At 38.5% G+C, this 26833-nt stretch overlaps 1 protein-coding gene across 2 annotated transcripts in view; it reads right to left on the reverse strand.

Moving 5' to 3' along the window:
• Positions 1–5289: 5289 nt before the first annotated feature.
• The window catches only part of pamr1b (peptidase domain containing associated with muscle regeneration 1b), a 31737-nt gene continuing 10193 nt past the window's right edge, over positions 5290–26833 (reverse strand). The window contains exons 2-14 of one of the 2 annotated variants that reach the window (XM_066668590.1): positions 23220–23393; positions 21499–21624; positions 20723–20837; positions 18329–18546; positions 15905–16012; positions 12906–13076; positions 12414–12602; positions 11240–12190; positions 9496–9681; positions 9225–9291; positions 8673–8905; positions 6500–6858; positions 5290–6368 (exon numbers count right to left, since the gene is read on the reverse strand). In XM_066668590.1, the coding sequence (XP_066524687.1) occupies positions 5808–6368; positions 6500–6858; positions 8673–8905; positions 9225–9291; positions 9496–9681; positions 11240–12190; positions 12414–12602; positions 12906–13076; positions 15905–16012; positions 18329–18546; positions 20723–20837; positions 21499–21624; positions 23220–23393 (3458 nt within the window). In that variant the 3' untranslated portion in view covers positions 5290–5807. Of the gene's footprint in view, positions 6369–6499; positions 6859–8672; positions 8906–9224; positions 9292–9495; positions 9682–11239; positions 12191–12413; positions 12603–12905; positions 13077–15904; positions 16013–18328; positions 18551–20722; positions 20838–21498; positions 21625–23219; positions 23394–26833 lie in introns of those variants that run through there. The other variant, XM_066668591.1, reaches the window with a different exon arrangement.

Below are 26833 nucleotides of genomic sequence, written 5' to 3' on the forward strand. Positions count from 1 at the left end.
GAAGCTAATCCTTCACCACCAGAATTTGAGGTATATGTATATATGTGTGTGTTTGTATGTGTGTGTGTGTGTGTGTGTGTGTGTGTGAGAGAGAGAGAGAGAGAGAGAGAGAGAGAGAGAGAGAGAGTGAATGTGAGATGTGGGATCTCATTTATTCAGGTCATTGTAGATCATTCATTTATTGTCTGTAACCGCTTATCCAGTTCAGGGTTGCCGTGGACACTAGACACAAGGTGGGAACACCCTGGAGGGAGCACCAGTCCTTCACAGGGCAATACACACATTCACTCACACACCTAGGGACACTTTTGAGATGCCAATCCACCTACTAACATGTGTTTTTGGACTGTGGGAGAAAAAAAGGACTGAGAAAACCCACACAGACACAGGGAGAACACACCAAACTCCTCACAAACAGTCACCCAGAGCAGGAGTTGAACCCACAACCTCCAGGTCCCTGGAACGGTGTGACTGCAACACTACCTGCTGCACCACTATACTATGGGAGATGCATCAGGTAATTGGGAGTATGGCACTGAAAATCTCTAACAGCCACTTCACTCTGCAGACAGCAGTATTCCCATCATCCAAACAATTACTCTGGTGATTTTTCTGTAGACGAACAAAAGGAAATATTCAGAAAATGTTGCTTGTTTAATAATCAGGCGGCATGGTGGTGCAGCAGGCAGTGTCACAGTCACACAGCTCTGAGAGCTAGTAGGTTCGAGGCTGACTCCGGGTGACTGTTTGTGAGGAGTTGGTGTGTTCTCCCCGTGTCTGCGTGGGTTTCCTCTGGGTGCTCGGGTTTCCTCACACAGTCCAAAAACACATGTGGGTAGGAGGAGTGTAGACTCAGAAGTGTCCATAGATGTGAATTTGTCTGTGTCACCCAGTGAAGGACTGGCACCCCTTCCAGGGTGTGTTCCTACCTTTACATTTTACAAAATAAACAATTTTTATACAATTCTGAGGCTCTTTCCTCACAACTTGATAGATCTCCAGACTGTTTACATGCTCAAAACCTGCTCAAGTCTAGTGTGTTTACAAAGCCCCATTGTCAATAAATGGCTGGAAAAAAAGTGTCAAAGTGGCAGAGAAAAGGCATCTGGAGGTATTGAGACCATGGAGAGACTCCCGAAGTTGAAAAGCATGAGCTGAGATGAGGATATTGCTCTACTCCTGCTCCATAGGTGGGTAATATTGACATATTTTTGCTATATTTCGCTTAAGATGGAAATATCTCCAAATTCAGGAGGTGTTTAACTGCTCTGCAAAACTAGTTACTAGTTACAAAACTAAACAACTCGAATTAGAAATGAGATTCTGTTGTAATATACATTTGAATAAATATTTATAGACAAGTTAAACTTCAGCCACAAAATACAGTTTTTTTTTTCACTTAAAACTACTGTTCCACCTTAAATGACATGGAACATCTGAATGTAAACAAAACATAAAGAATAGCATTTTCCCAAAATAGTAGACACCCCCTTTAATGTAGTTTTGGTTTTTGGGAAATGTAGCATTATTTTTACAAGCAGAAATGTAAATATCTTTTTACTGAACCAATAATAATAAGTAATAATAATAATAATAATTAAAAGACTGTAAGATAACGTAAAGAACGTAAAGACCCCAGCTAAATAAGGATGTGAAAGCAAATGCTGAAATGTATGAAATTAAGAAACACTAAATTGAGGCAGGATAATAACAGAACAGGGCGGCACAGTGGTGCAGCAGGTAGTGTCGCAGTCACACAGCTCCAGAGGCCTGGAGGTTGTGGGTTTGATTCCCGCTCCGGGTGACTGTCTGTGAGGAGTTGGTGTGTTCTCCCTGTGTCCGCGTGGGTTTCCTCCAGGTGCTCCGGTTTCCTGCCTCAGTCCAAAAACACACATTGGGCGACTCAAAAGTGTCCGTAGGTGTGAGTGTGTGAGTGAATGTGTGTGTGTCTGTGTTGCCCTGTGAAGGACTGGCGCCCCCTCCAGGATGTATTCCCGCCTTGCACCCAAAGATTCCAGGTAGGCTCTGGACCCACCGCGACCCTGAACTGGATAAGTGGTTACAGATAATGAATGAATGAATAATAACAGAACAATGCTAAGACGGTGAAATGAAGAAGTAAGTGAAACGCAACATAATCGGATCACCTGTGAGCTTGGTCACATGACAAACACAAGCACGCAGGTGTGGAATGAAACAAGGGGAAATAAACACAAAACCAAAACACAGAACAGGAGAAATTCTAACACACTCCGTGTTTAGCCCCTGAGCCATATGCAAAATACATTACAAGTAGCTTGCCAGCTAGCACATATTTTTTCTCATTCATTTTACTGTGACAGCAGTACAATAAAATAAGCACAATACATACTATTTTGACAAAAGTACATTGCTGTCCATCGTTGTACGTTACTTCATCAACATTCATCAGCATTGAAGGAAAGCCTGAAATAGAGAATACACCATTTTTGGATACACCACAGTGACAGGATGCCAAATAAACAGCTTACTTCCACTGGTTGCATATTTGACAGCATTTGTAGGGTCAGAGTAAAGTATTTTGCCATGGTGCTCTGCACAGTTCCGTGCAGGACAGTAAACAATGGCTCCAATGTTCACATCACACTGTGTAATCAAAGGTTTTCTGTCTAAATCTGCGAGTACATTTACTGAACTACAGTTGGTCATTTTTTGTACAAATAGAAAGACTGCCCTAATTGACCAAAGAAAGTTTATAAATGCTGCACAGAGTCTAACAAAAAAGAGAGATTAAATATTATTAGATTAAAGGAACTCTACTATAAAATATTTTACCTTAAAATTACAGCTTCAAAATTATTGTGATGCTTCACTGACCTGTATTATGGGATTAGGGCCTCTGCTACCTTCTGGGTTCAGCATTCCAGGAACTGCACTATGTAACATTTGGAAGAAGGTAGGAAGGCCTGTTTTTATAGTAAGAAGAAAATCTGGTTGTGATTTTGAACATTGAATGTACAACTGTTAAGATTTCACAACATCTTATTTCACTTTTTTCTTCTTTCTTAATTTGATCTGTTATTGCTATGATAAATATATTTTAAGTTGATTTTTAATAATAGTCTTTAAGCTAATGACTTATACTGGTATATGACATAATTGCAGTAAACTGTTCAGTCTTGTTTATAATGTAACAAAATTCCATGTTGGACTAACTTCCAACAAAGATAAGATGCATTTTTTCCCCTTTGTACCATCCATCCATCCATTATCTGTAACCGCTTATCCAATTTTTAGGGTCGCGGGGGGTCCAGAGCCTACCTGGAATCATCGGGCGCAAGGCGGGAATACACCCTGGAGGGGGCACCAGTCCTTCACAGGGCCCCCTTTGTACTACACTATGTAAATAAGAGCACAGGCATGCATGCATTTGTATATTATGTGAACTTCTCCAGATTTGCCAAATAAGCCAGATACAAATGTGAAACATTACTGACATCTAGTGGTTGAGTCTCAGATCCACAGCTTCCAGCTTTTCAGTTTTGATTTGAAATCAGACTTTGCAGTTAAGGACAATTTTATACAATTAAATGCTGCGGCTTCTGTGTTGCTTGTAGTTATTGACTTATCCCACAGTGTAAGTAAACATATCTGCTGCTTTATATTACACACAGACACACATACATATATATACACACACACACACACCTGGTTTTAGACCACAATAATTTATTAGTATGGTGTAGGGCCTCATTTTGCAGCCAATACAGCATCATTTCGTCTTGGGAATGACATATACAAGTCCTGCACAGTGGTCAGAGGGATTTAAACCATCCTTCTTGCAGTATAGTGGCCAGGTCACTACGTGGTGCTGGTGGAGGAAAACGTTTCCTGACTCGCTCCTCCGAAACACCCCTAAGTGGCTCAATAATATTTAGATCAGGTGACTGTGCAGGCCATGGGAGATGTTCAACTTCACTTTCATGTTCATCAAACCAATCTTTCACCAGTCTTGCTGTGTGTATTGGTGCATTGTCGTCTTGATACACGGCACCGCCTTCAGGATACAATGTTTGAACCATTGGATGCACATGGTCCTCCAGAATGGTTCGGTAGTCCTTAGCAGTGACGTGCCCATCCAGCACAAGTATTGGGCCAAGGGAATGCCATGATATTGCAGCCCAAACCATCACTGATCCACCCTCATGCTTCACTCTGGGCATGCAACAGTCTGGGTGGTACGCTTCCTTGGGGCTTCTCCACATCATAACTCTCCCGAACGTGGGGAAAACAGTAAAGGTGGACTCATCAGAGAACAATACATGTTTCACATTGTCCACAGCCCAAGATTTGTGCTCCTTGCACCATTGAAACCAACGTTTGGCATTGTCATGAGTGACAAAGGTGTGGCTATAGCAGCCCTGCCGTGTATATTGACCCTGTGGAGCTCTCGACGGACAGTTCTGCTGGAAACAGGAGAGTTGAGGTGCACATTTAATTCTGCCGTGATTTGGGCAGCCGTGGTTTTATGTTTTTTGGATACAATCCGGGTTAGAACCTGAACATCCCTTTCAGAGAGCTTCCTCTTGCGTCCACAGTTAATCCTGTTGGATGTGTTTCGTCCTTCTTGGTGGTATGCTGACATTACCCTGGATACCGTGGCTCCTGATACATCACAAAGACTTGCTGTCTTGGTCACAGATGCACCAGCAAATCCTCTTTTGAACTCTAGTATGTCACCCATAATGTTGTGTGCATTGCAATATTTTGAGCAAAACTGTGCTCTTACCCTCTGGTAACTGAACCTTCACACTCTGCTCTTACTGGTGTAATGTGCAATTAATGAAGATTGGCCACCGGGCTGGTCCAATTTAGCCATGAAACCTCCCACACTAAAATGACAGGTGTTTCAGTTTCATTGTCCAACCCCTGTGTATATATACACCACCTTATGTTCCCTCTAGGGGTGAGAGCACTGACAAAATGCAAAAATGAGCAAAACATCAGTCAAAAAAAAAAGATGAGAACAGAGAAATGGTCTGTGGTCACCACCTGCAGAACCACTCTGTTATAGGGGTTGTCTTGCTAATTGCCTCTCATTTCTAGAGTAAAGTGTAAAATTGCTGGAATATTTTTGCTCTATACAGGAAGTTGTCTTATTAGCCTGGTTTTTGCGTTGTGTAATATGGGCTTATTAATAATGAAACAACTTTACAAGAGTTCTGTGCTTTACTTGGAAACAGATTGTGTTACTTCCACCCTTTTTAAAAGGTAATAAACCAAAGAACATCTTTAAGAACACAACCACCATTTTATTTTAAAGAACATAAGCTCACAGTATATTTTTAAAATATATACATCCTTTCAGTCAAGTTTACAATTGTAGAATAATACATTACAATTTATGTACATTAAAAACATTCAGAAAACCAAATGACACACATCAAATATCATTTAGTTTCTGGTCAATTCTACAGCACCGATTACCTGAGGACCCAAACATGGTTAGAGGGAAGGGTCAGCGTTGGTAAATGTTTCCCTTTTATGCTTTTCTATGATCAGTTTTGTGACCTCTTTGTTATATATTTAAGCCAAAGATGTAGCTAGGAGATGTCAGGAGAAGCTAGTTCTAGCTCAGCACATAGTATCTGGGTTCATGCCCTGTCTAATTACTGCTACCTTCCCGTGGCAGCGTACTGCATAATCCAGTGTTAGTTTTGCCTTTATGTAAGCTTTATAAAAAAGGATTATAAGGGCAGAAAGAAAAAGAAAAGTGAGGTATGGCCTAGACTGGGATTGAAAGAAGAACCAGACTGCACAAAAATGTACTACTTCATGTTCTCCTCTAAAAAGTCAATGAAATTAGCAATGTGCGTGTAGACTGTGTAGAGTTCTGGGTTGCAATCCAAGGAGTCATACCCAAAACTGACCAGCCCCAAAAGCTTCCACTCCTGTGCAGGGTTTGGTAAGAGTGGAGAGGCAGGATCAGGAGACAAAGTGGGCGGAAGGAGAAGGACTCCTCCTGTCTCCGCAGGACAGATATTGGAAGGACTTGCACCGGGGCCCTGACGTCCACAAAGCATGTTCTCTGAAACGCTGATTGGAACACCATAATGAGCATACTGCTGCTCACAGTGGACCACATCACCCAGCATCACTGTGCCCACACGAGCCCGCTCGCTTTCTCCAGCCCTGGCATCAGGAGTTAGGGACCAGCCCGTAACCATGGCCTGCATGGGAAGAGAGTCCTCTGAAGAATCTTGGACATTTGGGAGGCAGATTGGTAGCACGTGCTCTCCAATACGAGCTTTGTCCAGCAGCTTTAGTATAGCCAAGTCAGAGTCCAGTACAAGGGGGTCATAGTTAGGGTGTATAGTAATGGAGGATATCTGTCAGAGAAGAGATAAAAATAAAAAAAGCAATTCAAGGAAGGAAAAAAAGTAGAATCCAGTACAAAAAAATTCAGGACAAAATAAATAAGTAAATAAATAAATGAAATAAAACTGATACAATTGCTCACCCTTAGGTGCTGAAGGCTTTTGGTCTCTCGCCGGTCACTGCGGTACTCCTTTCCCAGTACCACTTGGATCTTGGCAGTATCTAGCGGGTAGAGTTTCCCCAGCTCGGTCACACAATGGGCAGCCACTGCCACACTGCGCTGGTTGATCAGAGCTCCACTACATACCAGCTGCCAGCTCTCTGTAGCCATGTCTTCTTTATCCAGGAGAGCGGAGCCTTTCCCCAGCCCTTCTGTTAGACTAGCAGCCTTTCCTACATTTCCAGCTCCATTCTGCTTAGACAAGCGGTAGATGGCAGCAAGCCATGGCCAATGAGAGTCCACCGGATGCTGTGGGTCAAAATTTGGCAGCATACCACACACTGGTATATAAAGATAGAAAGAGAGACAGAGTAAAAGAAAGAGACATATGGTAAGAAAAAGAGGAGAGAGCAATTGAAAGATACTGACAATGCAAAAGCACTCCAGCAAATGAGTTAGCTTGCTCCATGCCTCCATAGGTGGAGTGCCAGTATTGGTTGTTTTACCTTAGGCTTTCTCATAAATGTGGACTGCCCAGAATGGAATTTGAGAGGTGGGTGTTTATCATGCTTTGACTGAACATAGTTTTCTCTCAGGTATACAGTATCATACTCAGATCCACATTGTGCTAAATGAGTTCTTTTTTTTGAATATCAATATACTGTCTTAGAAGAGAACATCTTCGGAAGATTTTATTTGTAAATGCAATTAAAAACAATAATCTGTGATCAGTGCTATTTTTCTTAGATAGCAAATACATTTGGGACTAATCTGTGTCACTGTACAACTTTTGGACAATTGTGTGCCAACTGTCATGAGAGGGCTGTACTTGGGTAAAAGGCATGTACTGAGTGGACTGGACATTGGTCACATGTCGACAAAGTTCCACACCACACATGATATCTGGTCCATATAAGCTTGATGTGTTCCTGAGTCAGCGCCGCCATTCAACATCAAATGTGGGCCATAAGGGAACTGTAGATGTGGGCCAAATGTTTTCACTGACCAGCTTAATATTTGAAATACGGGGGGAATATATATATATGTGTGTGTGTGTGTGTGTGTTTTAGGATGTTTTTAATTAGACCTATATTTAGAATTATATGAATTTCATATGAAAAAGCACAAAAAAGAATGATTGGATTCATTTGTTCTGTTTATACTGCCACACAAAGGACACATCTGTGTCACATTAAGAAAAAAGAATTGGGACCACTGTGTCAATGTATTACATAGACACACTGTTGTAGCATGTGCAGAATGGACCTGACATTGTCTTGCTAATAAAAAAAAACAAAACAAAACACATGGACATGGTCACCCATGACACTTGTGCATCCTATGCTGGACTGATGTACTTTTCATCAATAAAAGTCTGGATGGTCCATTTCATCTTTGGCAGAGATTACTCCATATCCATTTATCATTTCAAGTTGCATTTCTTAATGTAGTAGCATCCTTTGTTAAGTAGAATTTTTCTGAAGTACTCCCATGCCTGTGTGTTTATATTTATCACAGAAGCATGCAGTTTCTCATGAAGGGCTATCTGTGAGTTTTAAGTTCATGCACAAACAATGCTTCCTGGCCTTGCCCTATAAGGACTGAGATTTCTCTGGATTGTCTGAATTGTCTGAAAAGTGATGTGTCACAACTCACTTTGCTTTCAAAGAATGAGCCTTTGTTCACTGATCCTTTTATGCTTTTTATATACACTTGCTTATTGTGAAATGTTTAATATTCTAGCATTTTTTCCACTCTTATTTTGACATTGTCCCAGCATGTCTAGGGTGTGTTTCAGGCATTAATTCCTAAATTTGTTTATATTTATAAAACACAAATCAAGTGAGTCAGCAAAGATGCTGGAAATGTTTTCTTGGCTGGCTCATGAATGAATGAATAAATGAGAATGTAAATATCACAATGTAGTAGTTTTTATTACATTTTCTACAAAAATCCTGGCTTTTCAGTAAATGGATTTTGTTATTATTTTCCTGTGTATTAACAGTTTTATTACAGAAACATTTTTAAATACATACTCTATAGTGTTAATGCATGTCTAATTAATTACCACCGCGACCCGGAACTGGATAAACGGTTACAGACAATGAATGAGTGAATGAATAATACTAGTTTGTTTTGTATCTGGCTCCCTCACCTGGTGAGCAGGAGACATGGCGGCCACTCCACTTGCCGGTCTTGAGGCAGGTTCTGCGGGTGCTTCCACTGTGGTGGTAGTATGGTGACGTACACTCATATTCAATGTGGGTATATAGGGGGTGGAAACCCGGAGGGAGTGAATCTAGAGTTGGGGTGGCTTTAGTAGGACTCACAGGGCTGAAGAGCTTCGTCAAGCCAGAGGAGGAATATAATTTATGCACTGGAGTTTTCCTAAATAAAGGAACATATATACATTTTTGGACTTGCAAACATTGGATGAAGATAGATTTACACACGTGAACGGCTTATAGGCCTGATCATTTATCTGCATGGAGATTTTGGGACTAGTACTATACTGTGATATTTCATTTGCTTCCACTATTTTGTTTTCTTTACTGGACAGTGTATAGAGATGATTTTAATATACAACAAAGTTGATTTCGTGATTTAAAAAATGCTTAGAACCATAACTTTAATGTAGCTCTTTAATTAATACAAAATTAAGTTTGAAATAAGGTAACTACATTTTAAACTCTCCACTGACACATACCTGAATGGAACTTGAGGGGGCAGAACCTTCTGTCTCACAAGTACTGAGACCTTGGGCTCCCGACATGCTGTACATACAAACACAAAAACATTTGTGTTACTATATAATCCTATCTAAATCCACTTGACTGGGCACACACATATACAAAGATCACTCTAAATTTGCATAGCTACCAGACAGACAGTGGATCCATTTAACTTTTCTCTTATCTCCTCAAGATCTAAGTGGTCTAGGTTTCTAACTGGCAAGAGGATACTGAGGAAGCTCATACCCCTCACACATAATGGCTGTGTACCACTCCAGCTGCCATTAGATAGGCATGTCCTGCGGCTGCTGCCACTCAGGGCATACGAGTGGTTGCAGGAAAACTCCACTGTTTCCGATTCCAGGCCAGGCACATACTCATAAGAGCCGTGATAGAGCCGTGGAGGTGGTGGACACTTTCTTCCTTCTGCCTCTGAGAAACGGAAGAAAGAGGAAGAAAAACAATGTTCTGTTTTAAACAAAAATATTGTATGTTATATTTAAAAGTTGATTTGTAAATAAATGAAAACAAAACGAGGTTTGATATTAGCCAACACATTTTGTTTGGCATAGTTTGAAAACTGAATATATTTAGAAATATTTGAAAAATGTATTTCCTCCGGGTGCTCCGGTTTCCTCCCACAGTCCAAAAACACACGTTGGTAGGTGGATTGGCGACTCAAAAGTGTCAGTAGGTGTGAGTGTGTGAGTGAATGTGAGAGTGTGTCTGTGTTGCCCTGTGAAGGACTGGTGCCCCCTCCAGGGTGTATTCCCGCCTTGCGCCCAATGATTCCAGGTAGGCTCTGGACCCCCCGCGACCCTAAAATTGGATAAGCGGTTACAGATAATGGATGGAGTTACAGATAATGGATGGATGGACGGATGAAAAATGTATACAGAACTGTACTATGCCAAGGACTGTGGTTGCTGACACAGATGGACATGCAATTTCACAAATAAGTTATTCTGTACATATAATATTATTTGCAAACAAACTATTTTCTTGATGTCTTCTTCACATCAAACACCAGAACAGTAAAAGCACTAGCTGCATTGCATAAGACTGTTTAATCCGTATAATTAGACTGTTTTTAAAACAAGATACAACTCAACCTCGATTGTGGCACAACCACTAAGGGCAACTATAACCATTGTTTGATATGTTCTCCTGATTTTCACATCTTTTTAAAAGAGCTGGCTTATAAACAAATCAAGTGTGTATATCTTAAAGTATAGCCAAAATATCTTTGGTATAATATCACCAACTATTAAACCAATCAGTTTGTATTTGGTTGTGAATCTCACACTTAAGTCACGAGCAAATCAGGATTTAGCTAAAACATTTATGAATCAGGACACATGAAAACCATACTTTATTTTTGTGTAACAGTTGTTGTTGTTTTAATTTGCAAAGCACACTGTGTGTTGGTCAAGCTTTGTTTTTATAAACTTCATTTTGTTTGTTTGCAAGTATTATATTTACAAAATGCATCCTGTTGAGTTGCAAGTTGTGGTACTAAATTATCTCCATGCTTCGTCCACCCCTTCTAATTGCTACAGGAATTTTCTTTACAGAGCATAATGTTATGCTCTGTAAAGAGCATAACATTATGCTGGCACTCTTTTTTGGAAGCTATTGCCTGTTGTAGAGAAGAGGCCGTCAGATGTTGCTGAGGTGCCATGGATTCATAATAGGACCGGGCTTCTTTAGTCATCCATTCACCATAGTGTTTGTTTGTATCTGTCAAGTAAGCTTTAGACAGACCCACCAATCAATAATGAAATTCGTTGTCAATAATTTTTATAACACATTTGGTGTCGCCGGCCACAGAAAGATTTTGGTTTCAGTTTCTCACACTGTATGAAATATTGCTGTCTATACGTTCATACTGTTTTTAACTGTGTGATGAATGCGATGAACCTTGCATGAGGAGCAATTTGTGTGAATGTATTTTTGGATCAATCTAGCTATTATTTAACTGGGTGATTACCGATGATGCTGAGGTTCTCTGTTCCTGGGTCTTGCTCCGTCTGTCGGCTCTCTGGTTTCGGTTTTGAATCTGCCCTGACCTCCTCTCTAGTTTCTGGTTTCTCTGTGGCAGGCCTAGTTGACTTCTCCTCATTCATGTCCACCCCTTGCTGTGTCTCCTCAGGCTTGACTGTGACCACTGATGTCTTGGTCTCTGGACTCCAAGTTGGCATAATGGGTTTCTCAGTTGTGTTATCTGCAGCGTCTGTCGGCTGAACCTTTGCGGTTTCTTTTGGCAGAAGAAAATCTAGGCCTCCCTCTATGTCATTGCTGTCTACAGACTCAGTGTCATTGTCCAGGCTTAGGTTGTCTATAGTATAAAGCACATTATCCTTTTCATCTTTTTTCAGACTGACTATCGTAAACTGCGGTACATCAGTTGTCAATTGTTGTTTATCCTTTTCAGTGGCTTTGTGTATATCAGGCATAGTCTCTTTAATGGTCCCATCAATGTGTGGTCTCTTAGTGTCATCGATTAACACATTGTCCACAGTGTTCATGTCCAGATCTTTGGTTGTAACTTTCACTATGTTTTCTTCACTTTTCACATCTCCATCTTTGCCATGGTATTTCTGACCAGGTTTCCCATTGTCAGAGTCCTTCTTATTAAGTGTGTTTATGCTGTCATCAGAATCTTTGCGGCTTACTTTGTCCTTGCTTCCAACCATGGGTTTATCTTTACCAGAATCTTTGCCTGGATCTTTCCCTAAGTCTTTCCCCAGCTCTTGTCCCTTGTCTTTACCAATTTCCACATCTTGCCCAGCCTTGTCCTTCTCACTTTTTGGTATCTCTACACTTGTAGTTTTGCCTGGAGTCTTCTCTTTGTCTTTTTCAGTCTTATCAGTTGAATCGGTTTGTTTGTCATCTTTTTTTATGTCTTTGTCTTTATCTGGCCTGGGTATGATGTCCTCCTCTGGAACAAGATGTATTTTTTAATAGTTTAGAACGTAGAACTACTAGTCATACTTATCATAAAACATAAACCAATGATTAATGAACAGCAATTAAATTGCAATTAAATTACAATTAAATGTATGGTCACATTTTGTAATCCACTGAATTAAGAAATAAAACCATGTAAAATGAGTAAAAGTTTAGAATAGTTAGGATGTATGATGATACACTGGTGAAAATACCTTTGACACAAATGGGCGCAGTTCCACTCCATGTGTTGTTGGCTAGGCAGGTTCTTTGAGGAATTCCAATCAGTGTATATGGCCTATAGCATAAGTACTGCAGAGCAATGAGCACATCATTGGGACCATAGACCAGGAAATGGTCTCCATATGTTGGCTTAGGTGGTATGCCACAGTTCTTTTCTGGCACTAGAAGGACAAGAAGGCATGGTGTAATTATCAAAGAAGTACGTGCCATCCCAAAGGAAATTCTTTGTTGGAAAGTTTTCAGGATAGAATTACAGACCATGTCAAATGCATCCTTGCTGTTATTAAGTTTGTTATCTTGCTGTGGTCAAATAAAGCTATTGAAATATTCATAGTGACAAACACTATTTTGTCTTAACGTAGATATTACTCTTAGTTTCCACCACAGTCTGAGTCGGTAATTACTGCTTTTAATTACAAACATATCTTGTGCAGACTCTGCTTTTACCACTTCACGTTGCTCACCACACTTAGGAGTCGGCATGCTCCATGAGCCTTCCAGTAGACAGGTGGACATGACGAAGCCCTTTAAGGTGAATCCTGGATCACAACGGAACAAGACCTGTCCTCCCACTCTAATATCCAGACTCTCAATTGAGCCGTGCTCTGGCACTGCAGGCCTCTTACACTCCAACACTGGATTAGAACAGAAACAGAAACATCACATTCAAAACCTGGCAGCTCTATAACGACGCTTTTCTTGGTGTCCTAATTTCTGTCAGTCTAATGGAATATCATGTTTTCAATAAAATAACTTTATATTTATCTTATAGTGTTTAATTTAATTTATTATTCCACAATATTTGTTTATATACACACTGCTCTGCAACAACCAGAGACTAACTAACTTTTCTTTACACATTATCAAGTCAAAGCTGAAATATGGAAATAAAAGCTTTAAGGAATGTCTATCTGATGGCAAAATGTTTGGCGGTCTAATAGATTTTGCACTGTTCTTAGGAGTCTCATTTTCTATATCTCCACTGGTTGTTTCCACATCCTTATGAAAGTGAATTATATAAGACTCCATCTAATCTCATCAGGAATATCTTTTTAAAATTGTTCTTTTCCTAATGGCAAATTTGAATCATAATTAAAGTAATTAATGGTGGGCCCTTATGGACTGTAGTACTGTACCAATTTACTGTATTTTTAACTAGTTAAATTTGGCAGATAATGTTTTTAAATATTTTTTATTATTATTCCTGCCTCATGAAATACATTTTGCTCAATGTGATTAGAAAGCAGCTTGGCTCAGTTTGCTGGCCCCCACATTCTGACATGCATGTGCTGGGAGCAGGCCACACGCTATGTTTCCTGTCACCTACTGAGCCTAATCAGAATGCTCTTTGCTGAGATCCCCCCAACACACACATGAAACAACATTCATAACTGCCATTCTTCTAGCAGTAATAATTTCCACTTACATAGCTATTTTTATGTGTGTTGCGTAGATTGCATGAGTTAGTGGGTTTCCATCCACTCAGTTTTTGTGAATCATGAAAATATGTCTAAAAAACCTGAATAGATAAGGCCGAAAATTCACAAAAACACCCAAATATCGCAAAAAGACTTAACGCTTGGATGAGGTGGAAACATTAGTTAGTTGGCTAAAGAGCAAATTCACAAAAGGGTGAAGGAAATATGTTTTTTAAATGAACAGTGATGTTTTAGCAGGTTCATACCTACTGAACATGTGGCACAGCATGTGCCAAAGCCCTGGACTGATCCCGCAGCTATACAGGATTTTAATAGATTCCCCTAATTCACTAGTGTGCAAACGGCAGAGACCACACAGCAATTAAGGACATTAAGGACAAAATCAATACCACAAAAATGACATTAATGCCCAAACAAATAAATATTAAATCAAGCTTTTTAATATGTTTTTGATATAAATGACTGTAAAAACTATTCTGATCCCGCTCAGATCTCTCCGTCTCCCTTGTTTCCATGCCAACACTCATCACAGGACCTTATGTCATCTGAAGTTTATTTGCAAAAGTGTAGTGATTGAAACACAACACATCCTCCCTTGACAACGATTGCATGCATTTCCAAGCCTTTCACTTGGAAAGAAATGAAAAAATACTGAAAGACCTTTAGAGGAACTGCTGTATTCTGCAGGGATACAGCGGTCTTTACTCTGTAAGTATTATGTAGTTGTTGTTGGGATTCGGTTTAAAGGATAGAATGTAGTTGAGTAATCCCTGCAATAATGCCCAACAGACACAATCTTGGAGACAAAATTGCAGAGTTTATGTTTATGTCTTTGATGGTTTCAAAACAAGAACACATATGGTCAAGGAAAATAAATTACTGTAGCCGCCTGATCTAGACTGTTATATTTCTGTGCTATTGTGCAACTCAAACAGATGAACCTGACACATTTTCCAGCAGTAATATTTAAAACTAATGCTCAGAGCTCAAAGGAGCCCTCCCTTAGTTCTCTCCATGATCCTTTGTTTCCCTCTTTCCAAACCTCAAATTGGGGAGAATTTGAATTGGATATGCCTCTTGGAAAGAGCATGACCCCAACACGTCAGGCAAAGAATAACCCACCCTGTTTAAAGGCCCAGATGAGCTGGCTTTATGGTGAGGTGATAAAATGAAAGCTATCCTGACCAAAAACCAACACTCCGTCTCCTCCAAACCCAATCCCAGCTTCAACCCTGACTTGACTAAGCTTAAGCTGCTTATGCTGGTTTCAAAGCACACTGAGCTATGGCAACAAAGAACACAGGTCATGTTATGATTACTAAAAGGTCTTTAGCTTCTCATTAGCTTTTATTGATTTTACTGCAAGTAATTCTTAAGTGTGTATTTCAAATTCAGTGGAGCAGTCAGTCTCAGATTGGCACTGATTGTCATGTTTTCTTGGCTGCAGACAAATACAAACATGAGTAAATAATGTTCTGCTATAGTGAGTGCACTTATACAGTTAAAGTCCACATGTTTTCCAAAGGGTTGGGAAGCTTTTAAACTGAGCTAGACACAGCCAGACTGCCTATAGTATTCCTCATGGAAATGGAAGATATATGTGCTCAGAATATAGTACAAAGTTCCTTCAGCACATTTTATGGGCCTGGAAAAAGTGGGCACATATTAAGGAAAGGGCCTGTTTCTCTATTAGCTTTATAGAGTCAAATTTAGCCATGAAAATGAGACCAATATAAGAAAGAGAGTGAAACATTATTCCTTTGCTAGCTTGCATTCACAAGAGTCAGTGGTATTTTAACAGGCTTGGAAATCCATGGCAGGATACAAACATTGAGAGAGAGAGACACATTGTGAGGTAAACCAGCGGAATTGCTGTGGTTTTCCACTGGAATCACATGAACAAATGCTCAGGTCAAGTGGGACAGCCTTGTGCAGATCGGATATGTCAATCTATGTTTAAAAACTTTTGGATACAATACAAAATGTACTGCTCACTAGAATTTTAACAATGGCATTGCACTCACCATATTCACATCTCTTGCCTGTGTACCCAGCTAAGCATGCACAGTGATAAGAGTGCGAGGAGTCCAGTATACAGGTGCCATCATGCTGACAGGGGGAGGAAGTACATGCTACACAAACACACATATAAACACAAACACGGTATTAACAAAATATTATCACAATTAAAGAGATGGTCAATAAGCAAATTTTTATATTTTGGGCGATTATGTTTAATGTGATTTGACAATTTGATTTAATAATGGTTTATTTACTTGTGACAAAACCCAGAATAAACAATTTAATATTAGTCATTAGGATGTAAAACTACTCTGTTTCTGATGCAGTGTTAGGTATTTCCCAAACTAGCTAAACTAGCTCATAGGCAAAAGTTCTAAGCAGTTCACACCAGTTATCCACACATTATTCATCAAAAAATAAGTGTGCAGCACTGTATTCCCACTCTTGGACAGTGCATATTCTGATGAAAAATTGTAAGCTGACAAGTATATATATATATATATATATATATATATACATACTGACATCTGTATTTACATACAGTACTGTGCAAAAGTTTAGGCAGCAGAGTTTGAGATTTATAAAGCTATTTATCTGAGCAGTACTTTAGCAGTTTGCTAAAAACAAACAAACAACAAATAACATCCAACATTAGAATAAAGCCAGATAACATTATTCCAGTGAGTGTGATACTCTGTGTGTGAATGTGTGGGTTTAACTTTTTCCAAATCTCTCTTTATGGCACTCGGTATTATTTGAGGTTATTTTCCAATACCTAGCTTTACCAGTTAATAAATAATTATTTTAAATAATGTGTGCTGTTGATTTTACAAATTGATGCAATCAAGGAGAATCTGAACAAAACACTGTTCTTCAAACTCACTGACACCTACTACTTTATAGAAAAAAAATATCTTATATTTTTTATTTGTCTAATATATTTAATTTTTTGTATCTACTGTGATTATATATAACATTATACAATCACCACACTTACTGAGAAGGCATAAGTTTAAATATATTTGATTACCTTAGGTGCCTAAGACTCCTACACAGTATTTATATTCCAAGTAATTTTGGAGTATTTCAATTGGTCCATTCATCATGAAATTATCACATGATGTGAAGGACAGCTGCAGTGTTCAAAGAATGTAGTAAACTAAAAACCGACAAAATGGAGATACATGTTTTTTATTGGACGATGGCTAAATCTGGTGTAACATGCTACATGTTAGCCATTACCCTTCTGGTACAACCCACCAGTAAAAAAAAATGAGGAACATTTTATGTTTATGTTTTTGATGGCTAATATTGTACAAGTAATGCTAGAAATATTTATTTAAATATGTTTTTGTTTAAACAGGCAAAAAAAAAAAAAACATAAGTAAAGTGCAATAAAGTCTCAGAAACACACTTTCAGTTTTATTTTTCTTTCATTGCAGGGCGTCTGTAGTACTCTGGCTCACTCCACTCCAGGGCAGGAGCAGAATTTGGGTGTGTTGAAAATGTTGCGTTTTCATTGTGTGCTTTCCTAGCAGTTTATTTTTAACAAATATAAGTGAAACTATTGGTCTATGAATAATTTGTCTTTATTTTTATAATCGTTTTATCACCCAGGCCTATTGGCAGCTACTTTAAAATTTTACAAAATGACCCTTTTCCTTTGTAATGAACATTTTATGGTGAATCTGACAAAAGTTTTCCTGTAATTGCTGCTTTTGGTTACTGCAAGTTTCACCCTATGAGGACAATCAATTGTGCAAACACAACTTGCATTATCTCCTTAGAAAATCTTGAAATGAAATGGGAAACTACAGAGAAGCTGCTTGAGTTTAGGATGAACATGTCCAATGTGAAGTACTGGCTAAAGTGTAATAAACACCTCAGGCTTTGGGCTCTGAAGTAGTCGAATAAATGGAAGAAATTTTGAATGATCAATTGATCCAAAAACTATTTCACATTGTTTTAAAATGCACAAATGACTTCCAAAAATGTTTTGCTGTTACCTCTGTTATAGCAATGCACTTATTTTAACTGGAACATTTAACCTTTTTTAAAAAATTGTGGTTTCCATTGTTAAAACACTGGCACTGTAAATATGAATGACCACTGATTTATTTTCAATCATTGCAGAACTAATAAAAATATATACACCTGAAAATATACAAAATTATGGATAATGTTAATTAAATCAGTGACATAAATGGAAACCATTAAATTAATATAGCCTTAAGAAACTATCAGATTTAGATAGATTTAATATGGGAAAAATAAAGTGATTAAATACAACTTCACTGGCAGATTATAACATCCATATGTGTAACAATAAAATATAAATGCATGTATTTAAAGCTATTGTGCAGATGTGTGAAGCATAGTAGATGCTTTGTATACAGTAACTCCTTCTGCACTCCACTCTTTCTTACCTGAGTTTTCTTGAAATATGGCAAATAAACCATCAAAGTTTTTGTAGCCATCAGAGACAAACAGTATATGCAGGGAATTGCCGGTGCTTTGAATCGGAGGAGGGCGTTCATTTCCACAAAATCTGCCAATCACCTGAGAGTTTATACTGTCTCCATCTCTGACCTCCACAAAGTCATACTGACAGCTGTGGTCAAATTCCACACTTAACATCATGAACCTGTCTCAAAGAAAGAAGGACAGACAGAGAGAAATTCATAAGTTTATATAACAGTCCAAGACTGTCTTTAACAGAAAAGGCAGGACATCCTGTTTCATGCCATTCAGACTCTCATCATTGTTCCACTCCTTTAAAAAGCCTCCTCTTTAAAAAAAAGTACCTGCTCTTTAGCAGCCCTTTAAATTTCAAACTGGTACTTTCATTGGACATTTAAGTTGAGTCAGAATGTAAAACTAGTTTCTGTGTGTCACTGGCCAATATTAGCTTATTACCGTGCAATCCTGGCACATTCATACTTCTCGTTCTATACTCTTCCATTTTTCTTATTTTTTTTTATTGAAGCACCAGCACTAGTAATGTACTACTATCCCATTGTGGAATCTGTTAACAGCAAAGATAGACCATTCCTTGTTTTTCCATGAATGGCTTGTTTTATTAAAGGTGAGAATTGTGCATTTTATTTTCAGTTTTTTAGGAAATTAAGTAACTGTTTCATAAACCCTAGCTCCCTTCTAAAAATCCAACCAGCATTTCTGGGAGATGTGTTTTTCTTCCTGTACTTTGTCTGGAAGACATATAAAGTGGGAAACAAGTTATTTGTCCATGATTTAAAGTTGACATCACGGCTGTCACAGTGCCCATAGCAAATAAGAACAACTGTTGCCATACAGCGCTAATGGGACAAAGGATCCTCCAGCAAATCAAGATCTTTATAGCAACTCATTAGCCACTATTATTGTGATTTCATCCAAGTTTGGACATGTCATGAAATACTTGGCTCATTTTGTTGTGTGTATTAAAAACAATTGGAAGGAGTCACGTTAGATTATAGGTTTGCATATTACGTTCATAAATCAAAGAATTCTTGGGAAGTCTCATTAATGTTTTGTGAGCAGTTGTAGACATACTAATGTATGCACTCCTCTGTGAACACCACTGGCTTAAATTAATAGGTTAAATTAGAAGTTAACCAAATGGGTACTGTGTGAATATTGTGCAGATGCGGAAAAGGATGATGTTCATTATTAAAGTCAGCTAAGGGTGCCGTGCCCATTTCAACCCACTTTTCTGACAGCTGTTGCACACTAAACGGGCTTTTCAGTGTGAACAGCTTAATACAGCTAGTGATTACATGCTTTAAATCAAGCATTCACCACACATAGAGAACCACAAAATTGGATGAGAATAACTTATAAATGCCATTCAAAGCCATAAAACCAGTTGCGGTTTTTGCTGAGACTTGAAAATATCAACAGCATCCTCTCATTTTTCTAGTTTTTGTCTCTATGAGGGACAACTGAATGAAAAGGGCCTTTCTAAATCTCATAAGAATACTAACACAGTTACTACTAAAATGTAGAATTACCACGACACAATTTTGTCCTGTGTGCCTGAGGTGAAAGTTCACACATTATTCACTTTTCAGTTTGTATATAAAAGGAAATTAAATGTATTTCCCCATGTACTTTCATAATGTAGGAAAACAAATCGAACTTTAAAAATATCAAGACAGGAATTTTAAATACTGGATCAGTGCTATGGTGAAATAAATAAGCATAGAGTTCATCTATGCTTCTATAAAGTCAATCATTAATAGAAATATATATATATATATATATATATGGAAGGATTTATCACACTCTAGACATTAAATGAGCTGTGGAGCTGTGCTCCCTCTCTGAGCATGCCTTAGTGAAGCATTTTAAAAGTGATGAGTACAAAAACTGGGATCCAGTAGGACTAACCTGACTTGGCTGAGGCAGCAGACAGTATCATGCTTATACTCTGAAGCACATCTTGGAATATTGCCATGTATTACATGCAAAGCTGCCCATTTGGTTAAAGAGGTACAGCTGGGAAAGCATCCCAAATGGGTCAAACATGAGGATATTACTACACTGCCAGCTGTAGTAAATGCATGATGCTCTCTGCCAGCAAGGCTTTGCCTGAGCCTGCCAGGAGTCATAATTTCCATTTATCCATCATCAGTGAGCAGAATGAAGTGATATGTGTAAGGACCCTTATTCTTTACTGCATGCACATTAAGACTGTATTGTGTCAGATATTGTTTTAATGTTCTTGAAGTGACACAAATCCACACTATTATCATATTTCAAAACACAGGGATTCTTTGTAATATGCTATGCATAAAGATATACAACACACCAACACCTACTTGAGTTCTATGGTGAAAGGCTGGTCCACTTGCAGGGTCCACTCACACCGAGCATTTGTTGGGTAACTCTCCAAAACCAGGTGTCCTTGCCTTTTTCTGATCATACCACCACAAGCTAAAAGTGAGGCATTCATATATACATTTATCAGCACAACGTCATGGTCCTCAACAGCCTCATCTGTTTTAACTAAATGATTTTTTTCAAATACCTATCTATTCACCCTCAGTTCACACACAACATCAAATATAAAACACCACTCTAATATCTCCTCAGAAGAATAAACAAAACAAACAAACAAAGAGAAGTATAGGATTTGTCCTACAGAGTTAATATTTCTCTCATTCATGCATCATGTTCAGAGTCACTGAGAGTCCAGAGCCTACCCAGAATCATTATTCGCTAGTTAGGAACACACCCTGGATGTCACTTACACACAGACCTGTGGACAATTTTGCACTGCCAATCAACCCACCAACATACGTTTTTTGGATCGCTGAACATAACAGGAGCACCTGAAAAAGACTCACACAGACACGGGACAGCACACCTATGAAGTTAATGTTTATAATTATGTTTATAATTATAAAAATAAAATTATAGAATTTTTAGTGTCTGTTTATGTTTTTTATGCATTTTACAGTTGAGTGGGCAACTTTTTGGGGCATGACATAGTTGTTCCAAATGCTACAATATTACAAACTGTTTATAAATTCTATCATTGTCTGCAGAGTATAAGAACAATTATAGGGGGCTCATGTAGGTGAAAATAACTTACTCATACAGTCTCCACCAGACCACCCAGGGCGACACTCTGAACAGTACTGGCCCTTAATGAAGAAGTCGTCTCTGGGACCCCATGTTCCATTGTTACAGCGCTTGCAATTTTCAAATATGCTGCACCCTTTTAGGAAAGATTAGAAACATATTTTGGTGTGAGAGGTTTTGATATGGCTTTACAATGGTAGAGACAATTTAATGGAAAGATAATATTTTCAAAAGTTTCCCTTCCGTCTTCCATCTAGTCCCCAGTGATGATGTAAGCAGTTAAATGCATTAGCTTCTAGCTAACTAAGCAAAAAACATAAGTACATACTGACTTCCTGAAGTGGACATATTCAGAGGACCATGAAAAATTCTGGACACTGAAAATGGATTTTACATATGGACAGTGGACACCCAAAAAGCGAAATATGGGAACACAACAAAGGACCTGCATGTGTAAAAGACAAGTGTGGAGGTGTATCACATATTCTATGACTACAATGCACAGATTTTAAATGTATGAGGTTGTTTATAAAATAATATTTTTCAGAATTCTGTAGCTGTAAACCAGCTACCCAGGTTAGAATTGAACTATGAACATCTGGTATGCATGCACCCACAGCCAGACAAAGAGACAGGCTCTCTCACACACATACAATAAATCTAGAACACATTATTTTTCTCCTAAATGTATGTTGTAAACTTTCTATGGGTTAAAGTCCAAAAACAGCACGAGAAAGTAATTGAGTATGTTCAAATAGACTGTGTCAATGAGTAAAGTGAGATTTCTCAGTCAAGTTTCCTTCACCTAATAACCTAAATGTTTTCCTTCCCTTTAAGTCCTCAGGGACATGATAGATACAAGTGAGGCTTAATTACGACACCAAACACATGCGGAAACGTGTGGAGACATTGAAAAGTCAACCTACATTCACAGTGAAGCACAAATATTTTTCATTCATTGCTCACTCAAAAAAGAACTTTAGGAATTCTGTAAAAATAGACCATTCTAAACCTGGATTCTTCATTTGTGTTTTCCAGTAGAAGAGAAGATAAACTATTTGATTTCAAAATTTTAAGAACATTCTTACGTGCTTGCAAATTAGCTTTTTTTTCATTATTTCTTGACATCAAATGAAAGAGGAAAAACCTGGAAGGGCTCATTATTATAAAACATTAATTTAAATTATGTTCTGTAATGGGCGGCACGGTGGCGCAGCAGGTAGTGTTGCAGTCACACAGATCCAGGGGTCTGGAGGTTGTGGGTTCGATTCCCGCTCCGGGTGATTGTCTGTGAGGAGTTGGTGTGTTCTCCCCGTGTCCGCGTGGGTTTCCCCCGGGTGCTCCGGTTTCCTCCCACAGTCCAAAAACACACGTTGCAGGTGGATTGGCGACTCGAAAGTGTCCGTAGGTGTGAGTGAATGTGTGTGTGTCTGTGTTGCCCTGTGAAGGACTGGCGTCCCCTCCAGGGTGTATTCCTGCCTTGCGCCTGATGATTCCAGGTAGGCTCTGGACCCCCCGCGAACCTAAATTGGATAAGCGGTTACAGATAATGGATGGATGTTCTGTAATTATATTATTTATATAATAAAAAAAGCAAAACAACAACAACAAAAAAATCTGGACTCATTAAAATTGAAGCTTGTATGTGTTGGGTTAAGTCCAAATGTGTATTATAGATGAAAAGATTAGCACAGAGTGTGTATCTGAGGCTGGAAGACCTGGATGGATCACCTGGATGGATGATGCAGGGATCACATTCATTTTCGGCATTCCGGCAGCAGGGAACAGCATAGCCCACTGGTGTCCCTTGTAGAGGGCATTTACATCGGATAACATCATACTCACAGCATCCCCTACACATCACATTCCATTCCGGCCCAGGACAGTTGTACAGGGTCCTGTAGTCTGATAGAGAAAGTGGATTACTACATACAAGTCTGCAAGCACAAAGTCACTATGAATGTGTGAAACAGCATGCACTGACCAAATAAGACCAAAAGCCACTGAAGGTTTTTTACATAAAAGGTAAGCCTTGGACTAAAATCCAAAAAGCTTTTCTCACTGATAATCTGGTGTAATCTTTGGCTGTAGAAAACAGTTCATTTTGAACACTACCTGTAAGGCTTTTCACTTCAGACCAGAAAAGCAGTGAACTATAAAGTCCTTTGTAGAAATATGGACAAACAGAATTAATAATGTACGAATTGGCATCTGAAAATAGTTTAAGCCCTAACTGTTAGTAGAAAACATGAAATTTTCTCTTGTGCTGTACTGGAAGGATGGAACACTATTCTTCCAAAAGATACTGCCTTTTTTAGTGTTTTGACAATTTAAGGGAGTGTCTAAAGCCACCAGTCCAAACTAAACTAGTTGTGCTGAGAATTGGCAACTGTGAAGAACATGATTTATTTCCCATACTTATCAGATATTTCAGTGAACTCCCATGCCTTGTGAATGTAGGTATTGTCATCCTGGTAGAGACCACTCTCATCAGATACAAATGTTTTGTTACATAAAGGTAAACATTAAGAATTATAGATTTGCCATGACTCTCCTCCCTAGAAGACAACTGAACACAAACTATACCAGCAAAATACTTCCCACGGGACAATAGCCACCTATTCAATTCACTGTAGGGGCCAGGAATTCTTGGCCCCTTCTCTTGGGTTAAACTACACACCTTGACACCTTGACGCAACTGTACTCTTAAATCTACAGTGAAGGAAATGAATGTGTGTGTGTATCTATGCACAGACCATTGGTTGTAACAGTTTTTTCTGATATCATTCTCATTTGACATTTACTTTTCTGGTGTCTTGTATGCATTTTTGTAATACACAATCATTACATTATTTGAACATGCAATTTCTACGTATTGCTGAAGTTGCTGCCATTAGTTGTCCATTAATTAACCATCTTTACAGCAAAAGTGACTTGGATCTTTTTTACTTGTTATGTTGATCCAAATTTATGGTTAGGAGGGCTTTCCCTATATTTGTTTACACAGAGCATGATAGGAGGGTATTAGATTTAATGTATCACACATTTTACCTGTCTGGAAGCACTTACATTGGTTTTGTTTCGTATGTATTTCAGGTGTCTCCCTTCATTTGTCACCTATCTCTGTACTATTTGTGAAGTAATTTCACTATTCATTGTTGACTTTTTTTTTTTTTTTATTGTTGAGGATGGGTTCTACTTTGGCTTCTCGCCGTGGTTTTCCCACATGCCCCTAAGTGAGGGTTCATGCTACTGTCAGTCTGTGGCTTGGTCACTAGGAAATCCCCAAAACAAGAACCACCATGAGAACATTGTGAGAATATGATATTCCTCCATAGGCTGAAACATATTCTGATGATAAATGGATCATGAGAGTGATCCCTGGCAATTCTTACGCAAGAGTTTCTCATAGGCATGTTTTTGCTGTTCTCCGTTTTGTATTTATAAATCAGGGTGAGATGGTGCAATTCCAACTACAGCAGAACATTTTAGGCCAAGACATGGAGTGGCCTGCATTATGTAACTCAGAGTTTAATGTCCTTAGAGAGGTGGAAACTCAGCTGAGCAGACATGGAATGAGAAAACAGAGAAAGGGGAAACTCTTCTGACTCCATTAGAGAGTCTGTGGTTCTGGTGATCCTTCTCCATGGAAACAGCCTTGAGAGTGTTGTTGTTGTTCTGGTAATGGTAGCTATGAACTGTTTAAACTTCTCATCTGGTGAAACGAAGATGAGGAGCATTGCGAGTGATTCATCACAGCCTGATGATGGCTCTTGTTTTTCTGAAGTCTGGATGTTCAGCTGAAAGGAAGGTGATTTATGTGAGGGAGGGTATTTAGCATATTTTTGGATCAGCCTTGCTTGTTGTCAGTACGTAACGAAATGAACAAGCCAGGAACATTCTTGTGATAATCAGAGGAGCTCCTGTAATATGTTGTGTAGCTTTTTGAAGGTGACATGACTTGAAGATTATTTAAAGGAGTGCTTTTTTTTTCAGAATTGCACAATTAAATACAACAATTATGTAATTTTGAGCAGTTTGATTAAATGCTCCATTCCAGAGAAATGTACAGATACAGAGTTATTCACAATTGTGCTGACAGAAACCAGATTTTTGAAATGTTTAATGGCTATTATTTCACTAAAATGTATTTCATGTTCTACCATGATCAACATTACATATAACTCATATCCAGCCATAGGGTCTTGTTTATAGATCCATCTCTCTGTCATTTTTTATTTATTAACTTTCAGATTCACACTGGACCCTGAATTATTTCATATCTTCGTCATGTTTACATCTTAAAATTTGGATCATATAGAAGATTATGCTTTAAGACCAAGATCCTTTAGCCAGAAGCTGTAACCAAAACCATAAGGACTAATATAACACATTAAAATGCCCTGGCCATCATTAAAATTGAACAGGTGGTTTTGTTTTAGGCTATAATATCTACTGTTTTTGTAGCAAACAGCAGGAAAGCAAGCACTGAATCTTACCTGCAGGCCTTTTTAATTAGCACAATAAACTAATATAAAGAAATATTTCAAACTCATATAGTTGTTTGTGGCTATTATTTGACTGAAATGTTCCATTGTGTTTCATAACCTGGGATCAAGTACCTGTTCCAGGCTTTTCTAATCCAGAAAAAGAGTTTTGTTGAACATGTAGCCCATTCCCTCCCACTGAGCATTAATTTTATATCATTTATAGGTTCCTGTAAATTTTATGCATGCTGTATACAGTTAGGTTGTCTCTTACACTCCCAAAATGAGACTATACCAGCCAAATACTTCCCACAGGATAACAGCCACCTATTAAATTCACTGTAGGGGCCAGGAATTCTTGAGCCCTTTTCTTGGGTTATGCTACACACCTTGACACCTTGACATCCACAGTGAAGGAAATGAATGTGTGTGTTCTTTGTAATAGATTTTTTTCTGATATCATTCTGATTTGACATTTACTTGTCTTTTATCTTGCATTATTGTATCACAAGCATTACATTCACTGAACATGCAATTTCTACGTACTGCTGAAAGATTTAATAATACAGTACCATACAGAAGTCTTAGGCACCTAAGATAATTATATATATCTAAGCTAATGCCTTCTCCTTAAGCATGGTGCTTGTATAAAGTTATATATAACCACAATAGGTATAAGAGAGTTTGAAGAACAATATTTTGTTTAGATTCTCCTTGATTGCATGAATTTGTTAAATCAACATCAGACATTATTTTAAATAATCATTTATTAACTGGCAAAGCTCCTGACAACTTAAAAGTTAAAGAAATAATAAATCTTCAAAACATGTGCATGATGTATACAGGCAGGCTGTCTCT

The sequence above is a fragment of the Hoplias malabaricus genome, chromosome 4, assembly GCF_029633855.1.
Source record: "Hoplias malabaricus isolate fHopMal1 chromosome 4, fHopMal1.hap1, whole genome shotgun sequence".
Classification (NCBI taxonomy): Eukaryota; Metazoa; Chordata; class Actinopteri; order Characiformes; family Erythrinidae; genus Hoplias; species Hoplias malabaricus.